At 43.5% G+C, this 20,568-nt stretch overlaps 1 protein-coding gene across 6 annotated transcripts in view; it reads left to right on the top strand.

Moving 5' to 3' along the window:
• Positions 1 to 5,934, top strand: part of ksr1a (kinase suppressor of ras 1a) — a gene marked incomplete at both ends in the record, with an annotated part of 66,482 nt that extends 60,548 nt beyond the window's left edge. For all 6 annotated transcript variants that reach the window (XM_083649520.1, XM_083649515.1, XM_083649519.1 and 3 more), the window contains 4 exons: positions 2,326 to 2,459; positions 3,252 to 3,380; positions 4,041 to 4,176; positions 5,788 to 5,934. In XM_083649520.1, coding sequence (XP_083505646.1) covers positions 2,326 to 2,459; positions 3,252 to 3,380; positions 4,041 to 4,176; positions 5,788 to 5,934 — 546 coding nt within the window. The remainder of the gene's footprint in view (positions 1 to 2,325; positions 2,460 to 3,251; positions 3,381 to 4,040; positions 4,177 to 5,787) is intronic.
• Positions 5,935 to 20,568: the final 14,634 nt, after the last annotated feature.

Here is a 20,568-nt window from a genome sequence, read left to right as displayed (position 1 = left end):
GAAGTCCATTTTGTGCACATCTTTCCTTGCATACCGGAAACCTTGCAATATGTCTAGCACAACCATTAGTTTCATGATGTAAAATAAAAGATCTGCATACTACTACTACTAATAATCGAATAATCTAATAATAACAATCTGCGTACTAATAACAGCAAAGGCATCAAATAGGATACGAATTGTTGATCGAAAAAAAACTTAAAGCAGCTACGAGCAACTTTTTCGATTGTTATTAAACAGTATAAATTTAATATCAATGCATCACATCTTACCTCTAATAGTAGACGAGACCAACGCAGAGTAGTCTCGCTTGAAGCCCGAGTGAATCGGCCAGTGTTAGTCTGTCTGTGGGGAAGATCAGGAAGTGAAATGAAACGGTTTGCAGCAGCCACTTCGGCCATAACCACAAAATAACTTCCAAAAAACCTGTTAGAATATAACAAGAGATGTTCGCGAGAGTATGCATGGCGTTCACATTGTTTATGCTATGTTGCTAGGCAGCGCGAACGGGTGAAGGCAGGCAGCTGCGTTTCACTTCCGGGTTTCACTTCCGCGTTTATCCAGTCCGGCGGTAAGGAGAGAGAGAGAGAGAGCCCCCTGTTGACGCGAGTTTAGACAGACACAGACTTAATAATCATCTAAGGGAGCAATCTCCAATTCACACGGCTTTGGTCTCAGCTACTATTATAGGTAAGATGTGATGCATCAATATTGTAATTATACTGTTTAATAACAATCGAAAAAGTTGCTCGTAGCTGCTTTAAAGGTGTGAATTAGGCTGTGTAACCCTGTTGATTGGCCTCTGAATAATTGGAGTGTTATTTACTTAAAGCAATTTGATGACTTTCCACAATGAAGAAAACATGATGAAGGACACACAGGGTGCCAAATAGTAATTAAATCTGCTGAGTTTAACAGACGCCGAGTGTTTGCACATCGATAGCCTCTAGTTGAGCTGCTCCCGTGATTTGCAGATGTGCCAGATCACACAGGCATAACTCCTCTGGTGTTACTCCGGCTAACATGTGCCCTTTCTATCCTGCTGATAGGTTGCGTCTCTCGCTGCCTGATGCAGTCCTTAGTGGCAATGAACAGACATCAAAGAAAGAATATATTGGTTCGATGCTTACGCACAAATACTCACCATCAAAGGCCGACTCCATTGTATTGCTTTCCAAATGTCATCGGCGCCATCAGCTGCGTGCATGTGGCTACACACAACATAAAATAAACATTCAAGTTGTGTGTGATGTCGACATGGCCATAACAAGTGTTTCAATGCAATGAGCAATGCTATTGGAGCACACATTTTCTAGTGAATGAGCAGTGCCACGGGTGAGTGGCTTGTCAGTGAGTTGAGTAGAAAGCAGCTGCCATTAAGAAACTCACCTATTAAACTTATTTTCACTAGTTTCCTATAGGCACATAGCTTAAGTCATCTAATGTTATCAAATGTATTGTCTGGCATTAGCTAGCCGTAGATAGATATCTACATCTGGTGCACAACTCTTGAAAAGTAGCTAAGGGCAGCCCCCTAAGACCAAAACAAAATGCGTGACAGACATATGAATTGACCAACCACGGACGGCGTGATGCAACTCGTGGGGCGGTACAGTACATTTTGAACAATGCACACAGAGAGCCAGACTTACATAACAGCCCAGCCAATCAGATTTTACCATAGGAATTCCTATGGCAAAACCCGGAAACGTCATTCAGACCCTCCGTTGCTGGAAGCGTGCTGACGTAAGACATTGGGTCTGACCACATGAGTCTTTAAAATGTATGTTACCAAATCAGACTTCATGTGCATGGTATTTGCATGTAAAGGCAATGCGCCAGTAAAACAACATGTAATGAGTGAGGGGGGCACGGTGGCGCAGTGGTAGCGCTGTCGCCTCACAGCTAGAAGGTCCTGGGTTCGATTCCCACCTGGGACGCTGTGAGCGCCGAAGGAGTGCGTGCCCGTCCGCATGTCCTCGAGTGCCCACCACCCGGGTGGGGTCGTCAAAAAAGGGCCTTTCTGTGTGGAGTTTGCATGTTCTCCCTGTGCCCCCTGGGGGTTTCCTTCATATAGAAACCCCTCACCAAAAGCAGGTGAAAAGAAGCGGCTGGCTACTATTAAAAGAATAAGACATGAGTGGGAGAAAAATCCATACCGAATGGGGATGACATTTTTTTTGCAAACAAATCTTCAGTGTGACTTGTCCAAGTCTGAATAGGAACAGCTGAAACATGCACATCTCAATCAACCACTTTCCACAGTCTGACTGAGACCCTGCACTATATGACTATGCTTCATGCACTGTTTGTGTTCCACTACAGGGAATGGGCTACCTGCACGCCAAAGGCATTGTTCACAAGGACTTGAAGTCAAAGAATGTTTTTCATGACACCAATAAGGTGGTGATCACAGACTTTGGGCTGTTTGGGATCTCTGGTGTCGTCCAGGAGGGGAGGTAAGAACACTGCTTGAGCGAAAAACCACAGCCTCAGCTACACTGCTGCGCAGTGCGCACACAGCACTGCTTTTACCTGGGGATGTCCAGTGATTTGTATTGCTCTAATCCTGCAGGCATCTCGCTTGGCAGCCATGTGTTTTTGCTAAGACTGAGCTCCCCTGATAGTACTGATCTTGTGCAATTGCATACCCCAGTAATTTCAGGCACAAGGACAAGGAAGCTGCTGCTTTTATTCTTGCTTTGTGTATTGCTTGACAGAGAGTAGGTGCAGGTCACACAGTAGTTGCACATGTACTGTTACTGTACCCACACATTTCTGCTAATGCATTGAGTGAGAAGCCATTTGAATATCACAATGACACTGATATGACTAATCTGGGGTTTGTAAAGATTGATCATAGGAAACCCACCATACCCCATCCCACTCCCTATCCCCAGAGTTCCACAATGGAAATAAGCCTTTTGGCCTTATTGTGTTTTTAACCTGGATGATTTTTAATTGTATGTATTCCTGCTGGGCAGATGTATACATATCTTTATTGTGTTTTTAACCTGGGTGATGTTTTATTGTATGTATTCCTGCTGGGCAGATGTATACATATCTTTATTGTGTTTTTAACCTGGATGATTTTTAATTGTATATACAGTATGCCTGCTGGGTAGATGTATACATAGCTTTTTATAATTGTCAAATAAATCCAATCCAATCCAGGTCCTTTGTGAACAACTCTGTATTGACGGCTTTGTTGTTGGTTGGCGGTTAATGTTTGTGTTTTCCTGCCCTCACAGGCGTGAGAACAAGCTGAGGCTTCCACATGGCTGGATCTGTTACCTGGCGCCAGAGATCGTGCGCAGGATGAGCCCCGGAAACGAGGACCGCCTTCCTTTCTCCACTGCAGCCGACGTGTATGCCTTTGGGTGAGCTGTCACACTCAGGCACTTAGAAACTCAGTTTAAGCACCAGGACTACTGTTCTGTTGTACCTGCTTCTATGACTGAGAAGCACTTTTTTTTTTACCAATTAACAGACACGTCCTTACATAAACATAGTCAACTTGACGTAAATGTAAGTATAAGAAATGTAGCCTACTAACTTTGGTCAACTATTTGTTTACTTTAAAGTGTACTATTTTGTTACTTGCTGAGACTGAAATTCTCTATTTTTTTTAGTTTATAGAGTATATTTGTAGGTATAATTAAAGTTAACTTTAATAATAAGTTAACTAAGGTAAATAACTTTAGAGGAATTGAGTTTATATCTGTGTACCTTTGTATACTTGAGGTTGACTCACACAAATACTAAAAGTGTACTGCTAATGTTTATTTGAATGGCTTAATTTTGCCACTTTTAAGTTAATTAAAGTATACTTATACTGTAGTATTGTTGAAGAAATCTAACAAGTCTAAGTAGTATTAAAGTACAAAAACAACAAAAAGTACAACAAAAGCAAAATAAAAGTATAACTTTTTTTTCATTCATTTATTTATTTTGCTTTAAATAAGTATACTAACAGTGTACTGAAATACACGTTTTTTTTTTATTACGGAATAATCAAACTGCTGTTTGCCCCCTTTTAGCACCATTTGGTATGAGCTCCAAGCCAGAGACTGGCCAATCACCAATCAGTCTGTGGAGGCTATCATCTGGCAGGTGGGGAGTGGAGAGGGCATAAAGAAGGTCTTGGCGGAGATCAGCCTTGGCAAGGAGGTCACAGTGAGTGTCAGCCAAAGCATGAATGTGTGTCAATCCTGCAGTCCTTTATTCAGCTTTTCAAGGCAAATTAATCTGTCATGTTCCGCTGACTCAGAGGTTTGGCAGCTGATAAACGTGTTAGATGACAAACGTGTTAGACAGCTGATAAACGTGTTAGAAAGATGATAATTTCTCAGTAAACATCTGGATCAGATGATCATTTCTCAGTAAACGTCTGGATCAGGTGATAAACGTGTTAGGCTGCGTTTCCCAAAAGCTTCTTAGCGCTAAGAAGCTTCTTTGACCCTTCTTAAGGCTCCCGTAAGAAGCCAACGCGTTTCCCGATTGCTTCTTAGCCTAAGAGATGATCTTTCGTTAAGGTTTTGTAAGAAGGGTCTGGGGCATCCTTAACGCCTTCTTAAAGCCCCAATCAGTAACTTTTTCACCTTAATATAACAGCTTTTTAGTCATTGAAGATGGTACAGTGACTTGTAACAGGGAGATTGTCACCTCTATTGGTCACACACCGCCCTCCAAAGGCCTCTGCTGGGACTAAGCACTTTTGTGCCAGCGTCCCGGAGGCAAGATGCGCGCATGCGCTGTATAGCGGAAGCGCTGTCTTCATGAAAACAAGGAAGTAACTCGGTGCGAATTTGCTACGAAAATGACGTTTCACGTAACTATGGATTATTATTTCATCACGTGGTGAGTACCCGATGTCACAACATGTACATAGAGCTTTCTGCCGCTGTGTTTTGTTGACTTTGAACGGCGATATCGATATCGATACTATTGCACGCAGAGGGCGCAGTTTCCCCAATAGCAAAACTTGGAAAAGTTGCTGAATGGGGCTTTAACGACGAAACACTCGCAGATTCAGCCGCGTCAGGCAAAAGGAGATAATAGTGTCCACTGTTGTGTTTTTCCCTTTTTCCTTTCTTTCATGCACCCTTTAGTGTTTAAAATTGGGGAACACTCTCCTCTACGTAATATGGTTACTTGTGTTTTAAATGTTTTACCGTAGGCTATATTCCTCTAATCAGAATGGATTCCTTTTATAATAAGAATGTTGTGGATTTATATACAGTAGCACCTTTCACAGAACCCTTCTTAAGAGCCTTCTTTAGCTATGTGTTAAGAAGGCTGTTAAGAAGGCGTTTGGGAAACACTTCTTTGGAGCCTTCTTAACTCCTTAAGAAGCTTCTTATTTGGGAAACGCAGCCTTAAGGTCCTTACACATCAGGAGCGTTTTCTTCGTGCGATTAATTTGCACGTCAATAATATTTTCCAAACCTATATCAGTCAATGCAACCGTGCATACCAACAGCGAAGTTTCGCTGAGCGTTATTGCGGCGTTTATTTTTTCGAACCACGGTCGATTTTTCAGAAATTCGCTTCCGACGTGTACACATCTGTGCCTGTGATTGACAGGTGGGTCAAAACTCGCATCGCAATTTCGTGCCGTATATTCGCATCGCTCTTGATGTGTAAGGACCTTTAGACGGATGATCATTTCTCAGTAAACGTCTGGATCAGCTGATAAACGTGTTAGACAGATGATCATTTCTCAGTAAACGTCTGGATCAGTGCTTTTGCCAGGTGCGTTGACATGAAGTGTGTCGCTCCCTCCAGGAGATCCTGTCTGCCTGCTGGGCGTATGACCTGAGAGAGAGGCCTACCTTCACCCAGCTGGCCGACATGCTGGAGAAGCTGCCAAAACTCAACCGCAGGCTTTCCCACCCAGGACACTTCTGGAAGTCTGCAGAGTATGTATCCTAGGGAGGGAGGGTAATGGGAAGGCAGTAGGCATGGTTGAGAGGAGGGGAGGGGGTATAGGTTTAACCCCTCATATTCATTTTGCACTGAACCATGACATTCATATGAAAGCATGGCATGTAAAGACCCTGTGGTTTGTATCATGTGTTTTCGGGTCCCATATGGTGCAGTGGCTTCTCACTCCTTTTTTTAGTCAGGGAGGGACCACAAACTAACCTATGTGAGAATAAGGGCAATTGTTTACATGCAATATTTTGAGTTGATATCTTAGCTGTGATCCTCTCCACTGGTATACAGATAATTACCCTGGACATTTCTACATGAGGATAGATTTGATCCTCTCTCACCCACTTTGCTGCGGCCCCATGACTCCATGCACACATTTCTTTACATGACTTCCATTGATCTTCACTTTCACACTGTCCATTTTCCATGTCTCCCTCCTGCCCATGATTTGCTCTTTAGAAACCTCTACCTCTGTTCTGTTTGTTTCTGCCTCCTGCCCATGATTTGCTGTTTAGAAACCTCTACCACTGTCCTGTTTGTTTCTGCCTCCTGCCCATGATTTGCTCTTTAGAAACCTCTACCTCTGTTCTGTTTGTTTCTGCCTCCTGCCCATGATTTGCTGTTTAGAAACCTCTACCTCTGTCCTGTTTGTTTCTGCCTCCTGCCCATGATTTGCTCTTAAACCTCTACCTCTGTCCTGTTTGTTTCTGCCTCCTGCCCATGATTTGCTGTTTAGAAACCTCTACCTCTGTCCTGTTTGTTTCTGCCTCCTGCCCATGATTTGCTCTTTAGAAACCTCTACCTCTGTCCTGTTTGTTTCTGCCTCCTGCCCATGATTTGCTCTTTAGAAACCTCTACCTCTGTCCTGTTTGTTTCTGCCTCCTGCCCATGATTTGCTCTTTAGAAACCTCTACCTCTGTCCTGTTTGTTTCTGCCTCCTGCCCATGATTTGCTCTTTAGAAACCTCTACCTCTGTCCTGTTTGTTTCTGCCTCCTGCCCATGATTTGCTCTTTAGAAACCTCTACCTCTGTCCTGTTTGTTTCTGCCTCCTGCCCATGATTTGCTCTTTAGAAACCTCTACCTCTGTCCTGTTTGTTTCTGCCTCCTGCCCATGATTTGCTGTTTAGAAACCTCTACCTCTGTCCTGTTTGTTTCTGCCTCCTGCCCATGATTTGCTGTTTAGAAACCTCTACCTCTGTCCTGTTTGTTTCTGCCTCCTGCCCATGATTTGCTGTTTAGAAACCTCTACCTCTGTCCTGTTTGTTTCTGCCTCCTGCCCATGATTTGCTCTTAAACCTCTACCACTGTCCTGTTTGTTTCTGCCTCCTGCCCATGATTTGCTCTTTAGAAACCTCTACCTCTGTCCTGTTTGTTTCTGCCTCCTGCCCATGATTTGCTCTTAAACCTCTACCACTGTCCTGTTTGTTTCTGCCTCCTGCCCATGATTTGCTGTTTAGAAACCTCTACCTCTGTCCTGTTTGTTTCTGCCTCCTGCCCATGATTTGCTGTTTAGAAACCTCTACCTCTGTCCTGTTTGTTTCTGCCTCCTGCCCATGATTTGCTCTTAAACCTCTACCTCTGTCCTGTTTGTTTCTGCCTCCTGCCCATGATTTGCTGTTTAGAAACCTCTACCTCTGTCCTGTTTGTTTCTGCATCCTGCCCATGATTTGCTCTTTAGAAACCTCTACCTCTGTCCTGTTTGCGCTAAGACGATGTGAAACCCCTTTATTTTAATTTTTCATATCAGTCAAACCGACAAGCTAGACTTCAATGAGGCACTTCAGAGTCAAATGAGAGCTTCAGCCAGTACATGTAACAATGATGGGAGGGATGCCAGCATCAGGTTGGAGGGGAGCCTCTTAAAAGAGTACAATGCAAGCCAGTTGAATGGCTCTGCTTGTACAGAGTGATAAAATGGACTGAACCGTGTATCCATTGCCATTTTAACTATCTCTATCTATAAAATAACATCTTGCTCCTTTTCAAATCACCCTTTCTCAATGTAAGCCTTTTTGACTTTCACTAACTGTCTAACGTTTGTGTCTCCCTTTTCTGCTTTCTGTCTGTTCTTTATCTCTTGTCTAATCTAGGTTGTAGCAGTCACTCTGAAAACATAAGCAATGCAAAACAAAGCCTGGCTCTGCCTTGCATGCTCCTGAATCCTTAACTCTTTAGAGGATTGATCAAAGCATTGCCTCTGCCTGAAACAGACACTTGCTTCCACTAAAACCACAAAGTCTGATCTTCCATGTCTAACCGCGTTGAGTTTTCTCCTTGGGGAAGAGAGGACCGCTGGACTGAAGGACCGGTGGACTGAAGCGTGGCGGGGTGACGCCGTGGTCCCCCCCCCCCTTATGCTTCTCTTCCTTCATCTGAAATCTCTCTGCCTTCGTTTTTGTTTTCTTTCTGTAATTCTTTTTGGACTGTGAGGCTTGTGAGAAATGGCTTGTGGGATCTGTGCTGAGAGACTGACTGGTGTGCTGTGCTCGTTCCCGCTAACGGCTGCTCTGTCTTTGGCCCACTCCCCTCCTCTGTGCTGCTGTCATGTGCTTACTTTTGCTGGGCCCGTGACTACATGGCATTCTCTCTCTCTCTCTCTCTCTCTCTCTCTCACACACACACACACACGCAGACACACAGACACACGCGCGCGCACACACACACACACTCTTTGCTGGACATTAAATGGACCCCAGTACCAAATGCACCTGTGCATTCTCACTCATGTTTTCCCCTGAGGTTTTGACACACGTTTGACAGGCTGCTTGAGCGATGTCCTCCAAACCAACCGCCTCTCCCTCAGTTGTATATGGTTCTATGATGGCATGAGCTGAGACGGTTACCATGCAGCCCACATCTGCCTGGACACAATATGCACTTTGTCCACAGTAAAAAAATAATAATTACAAATTGTCTTTTTGGGGGGTTACTTTGTTTGGTTTGGTTTTGATTAATCATATTTGCAGTGTTTCCTTCCTGTGCCCCCCCCCCCCCCCCCCCCCCCCCCCCCAAGGACTGAATTCAAAGGGGTGTCAGAGGCTTGGGCAGTGTGAGATGTTGACTTGTATTTCGTCTTGTTGGAATATAATCTGATAAATTCACAAGTGATTGGATACATTTGAAAGTGGTGCACTGATGAAGAATCATCATGAATACTACTGTATGCCAACTGACAGTTAGTGAAAAGTGATGATGAAAAAAATTATGAAGGACCTTCCTCATTTACAAGCTACTTGGGAATTGAATAATGCTGGTTATTTATGATCAAAGGCCCTTTTTCATTCAATGAATGGTGTCCATCCATTAAAGTGTAAAGCGCACCTTATAATAATATGAGTTGTTTAGAAAGATCCTCCCCTCAAGAAGTTTGACTAATTTCATTCTCTGCGCAAAAAAACAGATAAATCAGGAAACTGGCAGGAAAGTGTCCTATATCTTCCTAAAACATTACCTCTTGTGTGCGCTTGTGTGTATACTGTTTGTGATTGCTGGCTTCAGTTGGTCTGCTTGTATTTGTGTGTGTGTGTGTGTGTGTGTGTGTGTGTGTGTGTGTGTGTGTGTGTGTGTGTGTGTGTGTGTGCCTGCGTGCGTGCGTGCGTGACTGCGTACTGTGTTGGAACAAGTAGGGTTGGTTTTTTGTGAAAGACTGCAGTAAATGTTGTGTTGCAAATATAATGGTATGTCATGTATATACATTATTTAATGTACAGCAAATTAACATGATTCTTTTAATATTTGTATAAACATTTTATATCTACAATACATCATGACATTTTTGAATAGGTACTGCTCTCCCTATCACAGATGTATATATATTTATATTTTTTCATGTACAAAATCCTGTATAAAAACTGTACATTTTTTTTAGAATGATCCAATACATGTTTTTTATGTTATGTAAAAAAATTCATATTTTTGTATTGCATGTGACGACCATTCACGCAGTTTCTGTTTTCATCCATGGAAGACAATAAAATGAAGCTTGTCATGTAACAATGCAGTTGTCTTTCATGTTTTACAGTTGCTAAGTAGTAGTAGTAGCAGTAGCAGCAGCAGCAGCAGCAGTAGTAAGTTAGATGAAAAGTAATGCAGCCTGTATATATGATTATAATTGTACGCCTTTACAAGAACATGTTTCTAAACAAGAGCTTCATAACACCTAGATGGTACATTCATAAACACTCATTCATACTTTATAGTTTTCATTAGATGTTAATGTACTTGATTGATCATTGGTGACGTATTTAGTGAGCAAAATTCTAAAAGAAAAGGGAAAGAAATCATGGCAACCACTGACACATGAATCAAACCATGCTTCTGGGATGCACATGCACAATTTGCCTTTGAAATATGAAACTTGAATGATAAAGTGCAAACTGACTTTGTTCTTGATTGTCCATTTTGAGATATTGGCTCAAAACTAATTCATTTGATTGAATTTGACATTTAGACAAATAATTAAGCTTGATGTATTTCCTAAGTTGACTATTTTAATTTAGTTTCTTGTCTATTATGCTCAGATGCAAGAGGTTGCAGCATGTTATGGATATGTGTGAGGAAAAGTTCAAAATTGTTTGAATATTTAATGGGCGTTCATATTCAACGGATTCATATTTGTTAATGTTTGAAGGTTATGTAATACAGTCAAAGCATGTAGCAACAGCAACTGCATTTTCTTGATCCTTTCTCATGTTCAAAATACCAGTTTGCCTCTAGGTGGCATGAAGGTACAACAGAAAGTATCATACCCATGCGTCTCATTCTAAACCCACTAAGTGGCAGTGCTGTGAAAAAGTATACACCAGCTGTTTGATTTTTTGAAAATCTTTCATGCTGAATTTAGTCAGTGGATGGTAGCAGTTCACAGTGAGTATGTGGGAAAAATATGCTATTTTGGAACTTGTCTCATTTGGCATGCAGTCTGCAGCTTCATCACTCCCTATTCACCTTATGTAGCCCCGCCCACTTGACCCATTGTGTCACGACTTCCTGTTCAAAACGCCGGCTGTTTTACCTGCTCAAACTAGTCTGACTCTCCTGGTCAAACCTAGTTTGACTCACATTATGAGTCAGACTAGGTTTATGAGTCACAGGAAGTGTAAACACAATCAGAACGTCCAATTGTGTTTACACTTCCTGTTAGTCTCAGGCCAGACTGTCTCTTCTACATAAGGTGAATAGCCTAGGACAATCAATCAATATTTGTGAAAATGAGCAACTGACTCAAACTTGCATCAGGTAGAAACACTGCTCCCCAGAGAATAAATGGGAGAAAAATGGAAAAGGTGACTACGAGTACAGGAAGGTATTTCTCAGGATAAAGGCACATTATCTGTTTCATAACTGATAGCACTACTGTCAAATGAAACAACTTGGTGTGTGAGGTGGATGAGCTGTATGAGCTGGATTTTTTAAATTGGAACCTGCTGCAGGTGATCGATCAGAATCACGCAGATGTATATGTCTTTTATTGGTACAATAAAAAAAACATTGTCTTTTATTGGTACAGTCCTTGTACTTAAAGGGATACGCCAACTTTTTGGGAGTTTCATCCATTTGCCATATCGCCCACACATAACCAAGGTACAACATACCTGGTCTTTCTTTGAAGGGGAAAAAAAGATCGAATTTTGTGAATGCTTTATTTATATCAGTATTTTGTTATGATTATTTTAACACACACACACACACAAGATGGGGAACCTCTGTGATGGGGACTGAGAGCCTGCTACTGTGTGAGTAGCAATTGTCCCCATACTGTGCTTCTCTTTATGTGCACATCCTGGAGCCTGGTGTGACTGCTGTTCTTCAGCCTATGAGCAACCATTCTACAGCCCTTACACTAGTACGCTACTATACTTACACTAGTACGCTACTATTGTACTTACACTAGTATGCTACTATTGTACTTACACTAGTATGCTACTATTGTACTTACACTAGTATGCTACTATTGTACTTACACTAGTACGCTACTATACTTACACTAGTACGCTACTATTGTACTTACACTAGTATGCTACTATTGTACTTACACTAGTATGCTACTATTGTACTTACACTAGTATGCTACTATTGTACTTACACTAGTACGCTACTATACTTACACTAGTACGCTACTATTGTACTTACACTAGTACGCTACTATACTTACACTAGTACGCTACTATTGTACTTACACTAGTATGCTACTATTGTACCTCCATCTGAGCAAAGCAAATTAGAGTTTCTCTCCAGATCTTACTTTTCCTTGTAGGCATGCCGTGTCAGGCGTTTAAGATTCATGTAATAATGGTATTGCCCTAATAATGGTAGTGTGGTAGAACTTAATGCCTGACCTTTAACGTCAATATTAATTTGACCCTATGTGTGCTGTGATACATTTTCTTTCCCTTTAGTGGACAACACTGGATGCAAGGATGGATCCCATTGGAGAGAAAAACTTGGTCAAAGATGACAAGGTGAGGGATTCTATGACTACAGGTACAAATAGTTTTGCCCTGCTGACGGAGTTTGGTGTTTTTGAAGTTAGGCAGTATTTCTGCCTTGGTGTGTAGATTATTTACAACTGATTAGTATATTGAAACTTACTGATAAAAACCGGGCTCCAATGAGCTACATGGGGCAGGGTTGGACCATCGGGCCAATCATGGTGCTTGAACACGGACAACCCTGCCTGGGATGCTGGATGAATTACACCATGTAGAAAAGAAGTAGGATCCTCATGCCTTCTGGTTCTGCCCTTCATTAACGGAATTCTGGGCCAAAATATTTTATTGGCACTACAATAAAATATCTCTTACTACTACTTCAGTATTGTATAATTTCATCTTTCTAATAATTTAAGGTTTAAAATTCAAAATAAAAAAGTGATGCTACAACTGTGTGCAAACTGAGTATTCACTGTTATTAGGCTACATTAAAGGACGACTTTGGAGATTTTCAACCAGCTTTGTATCGTTCCAAAATCTTTACTCTTTTCCAATGAACAATGTCTAACTTTCCTCAGTCTTGCCTGTGAACCGCCCCTGCCTGCAAATCTCCTCCATCTGGAGTGGTCTCAGTTGCAGGCGACATGTAGGGAAGTTAGACATTGTTCATTGTCATACTACTAATTTTGGAACAAAGCTGGTTGAAAATAAGCAAAACCGCCCTTTAGAACATGACCGTTGAAAATATTTTGTTTTACCGTCTAGACTAATTTGAGTATAAATGTAGTTGAAATTGGCGGAGCTAATACATGTCTAGGACTTAGCTTAGACGTTGTTTGAATGTCTTTGAACAACGTTCAAACATCATCTAAGCTACGACGTCTATTAGCTCCGCCAATTTCAACTAAATTTCAACTGAAATTAGCTTAGATGTCTATGACAAATAGACAGAAATTGCTCACTGAGAATATGGAGTAGCCTACAGACACTCTCCCTATAGGAATATTAGGCTGTAGTGCTGGTTCTTCAGATTATTGAGGCCTAGCCTCCGTTGGTATGATATAGGCTCACAATTCAGTATCTTTGTATGTTTTGCAGGCTCAATTGTTTATCAGCTCTGTTGTTACTAGAGCTACTGGTGATTAGATGCAGGGACCCATCAGGGCGGGGTAAACGCCACTCTCCCCATTGGAACGGACAAAGGCCAGCTGCATCATGCTGCCAGAGTTGGCTAGAACAAGACCAGAAGTGTGGCGATATTGCCTTCAAAATAAAGTATAAAATGTGTCAGGGAAAAATAGGCTAAGCAATGGCATGTATACACTATTCAGCCCCCCTCCACACACACACTACAATGTTTACATAAAGGCAACATGGCATAATAATAATAACAACAATAAGAAATAGGAATAAGAAACATAAACCTATAGAGCACCGAGTAGTCTAGGGCTGATGACTGACAAAAATGCTGCAAGATGAATATAAATGTCAGCAATAAATATAAGCGTAACACATTAACATAGGCTACACGATCAAAGCTGTGAACAAATACAGAAAAGGAAAAAAATATGACGTTCTGTCTCGACTTAGCAACCCCTCAGCCAACTGCAGGCTCGGCTAAAATGGCTGCAAGCGACATACACGTTATTAATCACAATAAAACTGTACCCACCTCCAACACAATGTTGTTATCCAAGATTTGGGTCCCATGGTATTCCCAAATTGCATAGTTTCCGAGCCCCTATTCACATGCCAGAGCCAAAGTTTAAGCTCAAATACAGCCTTCTTCGGCTGTGTCATTTCGGGTTCAACTGCTCCACAGCGCCGGATGTATCGGTTGGGTGCTCAGTAGTTGGGAGGGTGTAGCCTAATGCACTGTTTACAATTTTGAGCTTCGGCTCTGGCATGTGAATAAGGGCGCGGTCTTAGAAACTATGCAATATTTGGGAATACCATGGGACCCAAATCTTGGATCAGTTTTATTGTGATTGATAACGTGTGTGTCGCTTGCACCCATTTTAGCCGAGCCTGCAGTGGAATGATGCTGCCTTCCAGACAACCGGGACCTTCGGATTTTCTGGCCTCCTATTAGGAAAAGTGCGCTGGAACGGCCATGGAGTATATAGTCCAAAGTATTAAGTGCCTAAATAAAATGTATAATAGAGTCTGTTACCTTATGTGTCGTTGCTGCTCCTCATTTTCTTTTAAATATGCAAGGAGGGTGCTCTGCTCGTTGTTAGGCTGTCTTGCTATTTGCCAAACAAAAAAAAGTTTCTCGTGGTCCGCCATGTTTCTTGCTTGCGTTTTGCCTTTGTGCTCTGGAATGCTTTGGAGGTGGAGGGTGGGAAACACCCACGTCCCAGGTGTCTGGAAGGCAGCATCAGGTTGCTAAGTCGAGACTCAGAATAAAGAATGAAGGCTGAGTCTCGCGTCGAGGCACGTCGAGGCTAGGGTCAAAGGTGAAGGTGCACTGCAGAGCCGAAGAGTCGCGACAACGCCATTCACTCCAATGGACCCATTTTTTTTCCATTACATTATGTCATTTAGTAGATGCTTTTCTCCAAAGCGACTTACAATATCACATCTATATATCACATCAATATCCCATCTCATCAAGAGCACAGAGAACAGCATGAAACACAATTAATGACAGTCAGACATCTAGAATAGAATACATTAGTATTTTTTTTTTTTTTTTTAAGAAATGGTGACAGTTCCAGAGGGGTCCAGGTAGCCCAAACAGGTGAGTTTTTAGTCTACGACGAAAAATAGGTAGTGATTCGGCCAATCTGACCGAGAGGGCGAGTTCATTCCACCATTGTGGCGCCAGGGAGGCAAAGAGTCACGATCGGGATGAGCGACCTTTGAGTCCACGTAGCGGTGGAGGGGCGAGGCGATCTGGACGGGTGGAGGAGCGGAGGGAGCGATGCGATGGTTGGAACCTGACCATAGATTGCAGATACAGAGGGGCTGTCTGGTGTACTGCCCTGTAGGCCAGTACCTGTGTCTTGAATTTGATGCATGCCGGGATGGGAAGCCAGTGAAGGTTGTGGAACAGAGGAGTGACATGAGAGAATTTAGGTTGGTTGAACACCAGACGGGCTGCGGCATTTTGGATGAGCTGAAGAGGTCGGGTGGCCGAGGCATGTAGCCCAGCCAACAGAACATTGCAATAGTCGAGGCGGGAGATAACAAGTGCCTGGACCAGGAGTTGAGTTGCGTCCTTCGTGAGAAACGGACGGATTTTGCCGATGTTATCCAGTGAGAACCTACAGGAGCGGGCAGTCGCTGCAATCAGTGCAATGTGGGGTAAGTTGGACATCTGGTTATCAAGGATCACCCCGAGGTTCTTAACTGTTTCAGAGGGCAGTACAGTAGTGTTGTCAATGGAGATTGAAAGGTCAGTGAGAGGGCAGTCTTTCCCTGGGAGGAAAGGTAGCTCAGTTTTGCCTAGATTCAATTTGAGGTGGTGGGCAGACATCCAGGTAACAATGTCTTTCAGACATGCAGCGAGGCGTGCCTCGATTTAGGGGTCAGAAGGAGGGAAAGAGAGATAGAGCTGAGTGTCATCAGCATAACAGTGGTACGAAAAGCCATGTGACAAGATCACATGGCCAAGAGATCTAATATAAAGAAGGAAAAGGGAGGGGCCCAGGACGGAGCCCTGGGGTAGGAGAGAGGAGGAGGTGGAAAACAGTTTACTGGGGTTGGAGGCAGAGGAGTGGATTTCAGATGTGGATTTTACTCTCATGAGTTCCCGGAAGTAAGGTTCAGGATTAAGCAGCGCTGTCGAGTTGCAGCAATATGGACAGTTTGTTATGTACTTTGTAAGGGTCAGATATTTAAAGACTGAAATTATACCGAACCGACCTGGATAGCTAGGCTTAGATAGTGAGGTAATATGCAGTTGTGCGGTGGTAGCATGGAGGGGGGTGTTTCCAGGACGCTGGATTACACCGTTAAGCCTTCTTGAGGTGTCATGGGCCTAACTTAACGAAACGTCGGTGAAGGAAGGTGCCCACTTGAAAACCCCAATGACATGCTTCATACTGCTGTTGGCTAGGGTAGGTAACTGGTGATTTGTGTCTTGTTTATTAGTTTGTTAGCCTGTTAGCTTGTTTTATTCTGGATTGGGCTTCTAAATGTGTTTTTCCTCGGATTTTGGCACAAGGGATAGTAACATCTTGTCCTGTGTATTAATTAATACTAAAGCTAGCTTAGGCTAGTGACTGTTGTGAATAGTGCAGCTGACAACTAGGGAAAGACCTAGTGACAGCATGGAAAGACAGCTGACAGGAGGGATTAGACCCCATCGGGGCTGCAATGGGTTAGCTGCTCATTGTGGCAGTAGCCAAGGCCAATAGGCCATTGGTTACACCCAAACTTGCTACGAAACAGAATTATGAAAAAACACCCCTAGAGTCTGCGAGAGCGGGGGCGGAAGATGACTCACCTATGGTTGACACGGTTATTGACTCTGGAACGGACTTGACTATGAGTAGGGAAAACATGTCAGTGGAAGCCACTAGTTCAGATGTAGATGGAAAGAAGCGTCAGGTTTGCTTGTGTGGCTGGCAGAAGGTAACAACTTTGAGGGGCCTTAGAATCCATCAAGGCAGGAAGAGGTGCTTGGTAGAGGGAACACAGGGACCCCGCATTGATAATTATTTCTTAAGAAGTTTATCAAGTCAGTCGGGTGAAGTCCAGCGACAGGAAGTAACCCACAGCTCGCAGGACATCAGCACCCCTGATGTTGAGGCAGGTCCTAGCACCGAGGAAAGCAGAGAGGCCAGCCAGCCAAAAAGGGAGAAGATTAGCGGTCAGAAGCCTAGAGTTAAGTGGCCAGGTGCAGCGGAAAGTAGGAAGTGGGAAGATATCAATAGTGATTTGGTTAGGATGTTAGAGAAGCTTAAAGGAACTGCTGAGAGTAAGTTGGATAAAATGGGAGATTGTATTTATGATTATGGTAAGGAAAGGTTTGGCGTCTTTGAGAAAAGGAAGAAACTAGAGGGTGAGGTAGTTAAATCTAGGCGCCAACAAGAGATAGATAGACTTATCCAGGAGAGAAGACAGCTTAAGAGGCAGTGGAGGAAAGCTACAGAGGTTGAGAAGGAAGGCATTGATTGCTTGCAGTCAGATGTGAGGGATCGGTTGGCAGTTTTAAGAAGAGCAGAGAGCATTAGGAAAAATAGGAAAAAGAAAGAGAGAGCTAGAATAGCATTCTATAAGGATCCATTTAGATTTGTGAAGTCATTGTTTAGTAAGGAAAAGAATGGTAGCCTTATGGTACCTAAGCAGAAGCTTGAGGAATATTTGGAGGAGGTTCACAAAGATAGGGAAAGGTTTAGAGAGATGACAGTCCCAGCTGATATTCCACCTATTGGTGAAATAGAGAGCCAGTGTGATGATAGCCCACCAAGGTGGAAAGAAGTTCAAGAAGTAGTGAGACGTGCAAGGGCCTCTTCAGCCCCGGGTCCTAATGGAGTCCCCTACCGGCTGTATAAGAGTGCTCCAGATGTGTTGCAGTTTCTATGGAAGCTGATGAAGGTAGTCTGGAAGAAGCAGGTTATTCCTAAGGCGTGGCGTAGAGCAGGGGGAATCTTCATTCCTAAAGAAAGGGACTCGTTAGAGATAAGTCAGTTTAGACCTATCAGTCTACTTAATGTTGAAGGGAAGGTTTTCTTTAGTGTTGTGGCACAGAGGCTGTCTAGTTATCTAGAAAAGAATAGGCTAATAGATACTTCGGTGCAAAAGGCTGGAATTCCCGGCTTCTCCGGGTGCTTAGAGCACACCAGCATGATCTGGCACCAAATCCAGTCAGCTAAGCGTGAGAAGAGAGACCTGCATGTAGTATTCTTGGACCTGGCTAATGCTTTCGGGTCAGTGCCGCATAGTCTGTTATGGGAGGCCTTTGATTTCTTTAGAGTGCCAGGTAGTATAAAGAGCTTAGTTAAAGCCTACTTCTTAGATATTCAACTCTGCTTTACCACAGCAGAGTACACTACAGCTTGGCAGCAGCTGGAGATAGGCATTATGGCAGGGTGTACAATTTCCCCATTAGCTTTTACCATGGCAATGGAGATCATTATTAGGGCTTCAAAATGGGTAGTGGGTGGAGAAAGGCTGCAGGGAGGGCTGCGGCTCCCTCCAATTAGGGCATACATGGATGACATGACGACTATGACGTCAACCGCTCCATGTACTAGCAGATTGTTGGATAAGTTAAATAGTAATCTGCAGTGGGCTAGAATGAAAGTGAAGCCAAGTAAGTCCAGGAGTATTTCAATCATTAAAGGGAGGGTAGTAGGTAAGAAGTTTGTTATAAATGATGAGGTGGTGCCTACAGTATTAGAGAAACCAGTCAAGAGTTTGGGAAGATGGTATGATGCAAGTCTCAGTGATAAGGGACAGTTTGAGGAGGTGAGGCAGGAAATGATTCAAGGTATTTCAAGTATAGACAAGTCAGGGCTCCCAGGAAAGTTAAAGTTGTGGTGTTTGCAGTTTGGATTGTTGCCTCGGTTGATGTGGCCACTGACAGTGTATGAGGTTCCCCTTTCAAAGGTAGAAAAGCTAGAAAGGATGATTAACTCATTCATTAGAAAATGGCTCGGAGTCCCACGCTGCCTAAGCAGTGTAGCCTTATATGGGAAAGGCATATTGGAATTGCCATTATCTAGCCTGACAGAGGAGTTCAAGTGTGCTAAGGTTAGACTGGAAATGACTCTGACTCAGTCAAAGGATCCAGTGGTTAGGAGTGTAGCGCCCACAGTTAAAACAGGGAGGAAGTGGAACCCAAAGGAGGCAGTACAGCAAGCACAGTCAGCTCTTAGACACAGGGATATCATAGGTCAGGTGCAGCATGGGCGTGGAGGCTTAGGGTTGTGCATAGGGAAACCTGTGTGGAACAAGGCATCAGTAATAGAAAAGAGGAAGATGGTAGTTGAAGAAGTACATAGGCAAGAGGAGGCAGTAAGATGTACTAAGGCAGTGTCGCAGGCAAAGCAAGGGCAGTGGGTGAACTGGGAGAGTGTAGAGAAGAGAAAGTTGAAGTGGAGAGAGTTGTGGAGCATGGAGGCCAGCAGAATTAGATTTATTCTAGGGGCTACTTATGATGTGCTGCCATCTCCCCAGAACTTAAATCAGTGGTTGGGCGAGGATGGTGCCTGCCCGTTGTGTTCTAGTGTATGTACATTGAGGCATATACTGTCAGGGTGTAAGGTCAGTCTCTCCCAGGGGCGATACACCTGGCGTCACAACCAGGTGTTGAAATGTTTGGCAGCTGCAGTTGAGGAAAAGCGGCTAGAAGTAAATTCTCTAGTTGCTAGCAAAGAGACTAGACAGATCAAATTTGTACGTGAGGGAGAAAAGATTAGACCAATTAAGGTCAGGCACAAGTTAGGGCAGCTAAGTGTAGGTGGAGCCTGGGAAATGAGGGTTGACTTGAATGAACTGCTAGTCATCCCAGCATATATAGTTAGCACCCGGCTACGTCCGGACTTGTTACTGTGGTCTGAGGTAGAGAAGAGAGTTTATTTTATCGAACTCACAGTCCCGTGGGAAGATCGAGTTGAGGAGGCTTATGAGCGCAAGAAAGCTAGGTATGCTGAAATGGCAGCAGAGGCAGAGCAGCGAGGTTGGAGGGCTCGAGTGCGGCCTGTAGAGGTGGGCTGCCGTGGTTTTGTGGCAAAGTCCGTTATTGCCTTACTAACTGAGTTGGGCATTCGGGGACGGAGCCTGAAACTTGCGGTTAGCAACATGTCTCAGGCAGCAGAACGAGCAAGTGAATGGCTGTGGATAAGGAGGAAACATGCTAGCTGGGGAGCTCGCTAAGGGATTGTTTGTTGTTGGTCATGATTAACGGTCCGCATCAACAGGGCTGAATCATTGACAGTGGTGGTGTAGTTAGGGATTGTTTGTTGTTGGTCATGATTAACGGTCCGCATCAACAGGGCTGAATCATTGACAGTGGTGGTGTAGTCAGGAATGTCATACCGAACCGACCTGGATAGCTAGGCTTAGATAGTGAGGTAATATGCAGTTGTGCGGTGGTAGCATGGAGGGGGGTGTTTCCAGGACGCTGGATTACACCGTTAAGCCTTCTTGAGGTGTCGTGGGCCTAACTTAACGAAACGTCGGTGAAGGAAGGTGCCCACTTGAAAACCCCAATGACATGCTTCATACTGCTGTTGGCTAGGGTAG

This window comes from Poromitra crassiceps (assembly GCF_964638095.1).
Source record: "Poromitra crassiceps genome assembly, chromosome: 1".
NCBI classification, from domain to species: domain Eukaryota; kingdom Metazoa; phylum Chordata; class Actinopteri; order Beryciformes; family Melamphaidae; genus Poromitra; species Poromitra crassiceps.
The sequence above is the reverse complement of the archived record's forward strand: the minus strand, read 5'-3'. Positions and strand labels throughout refer to the sequence as shown.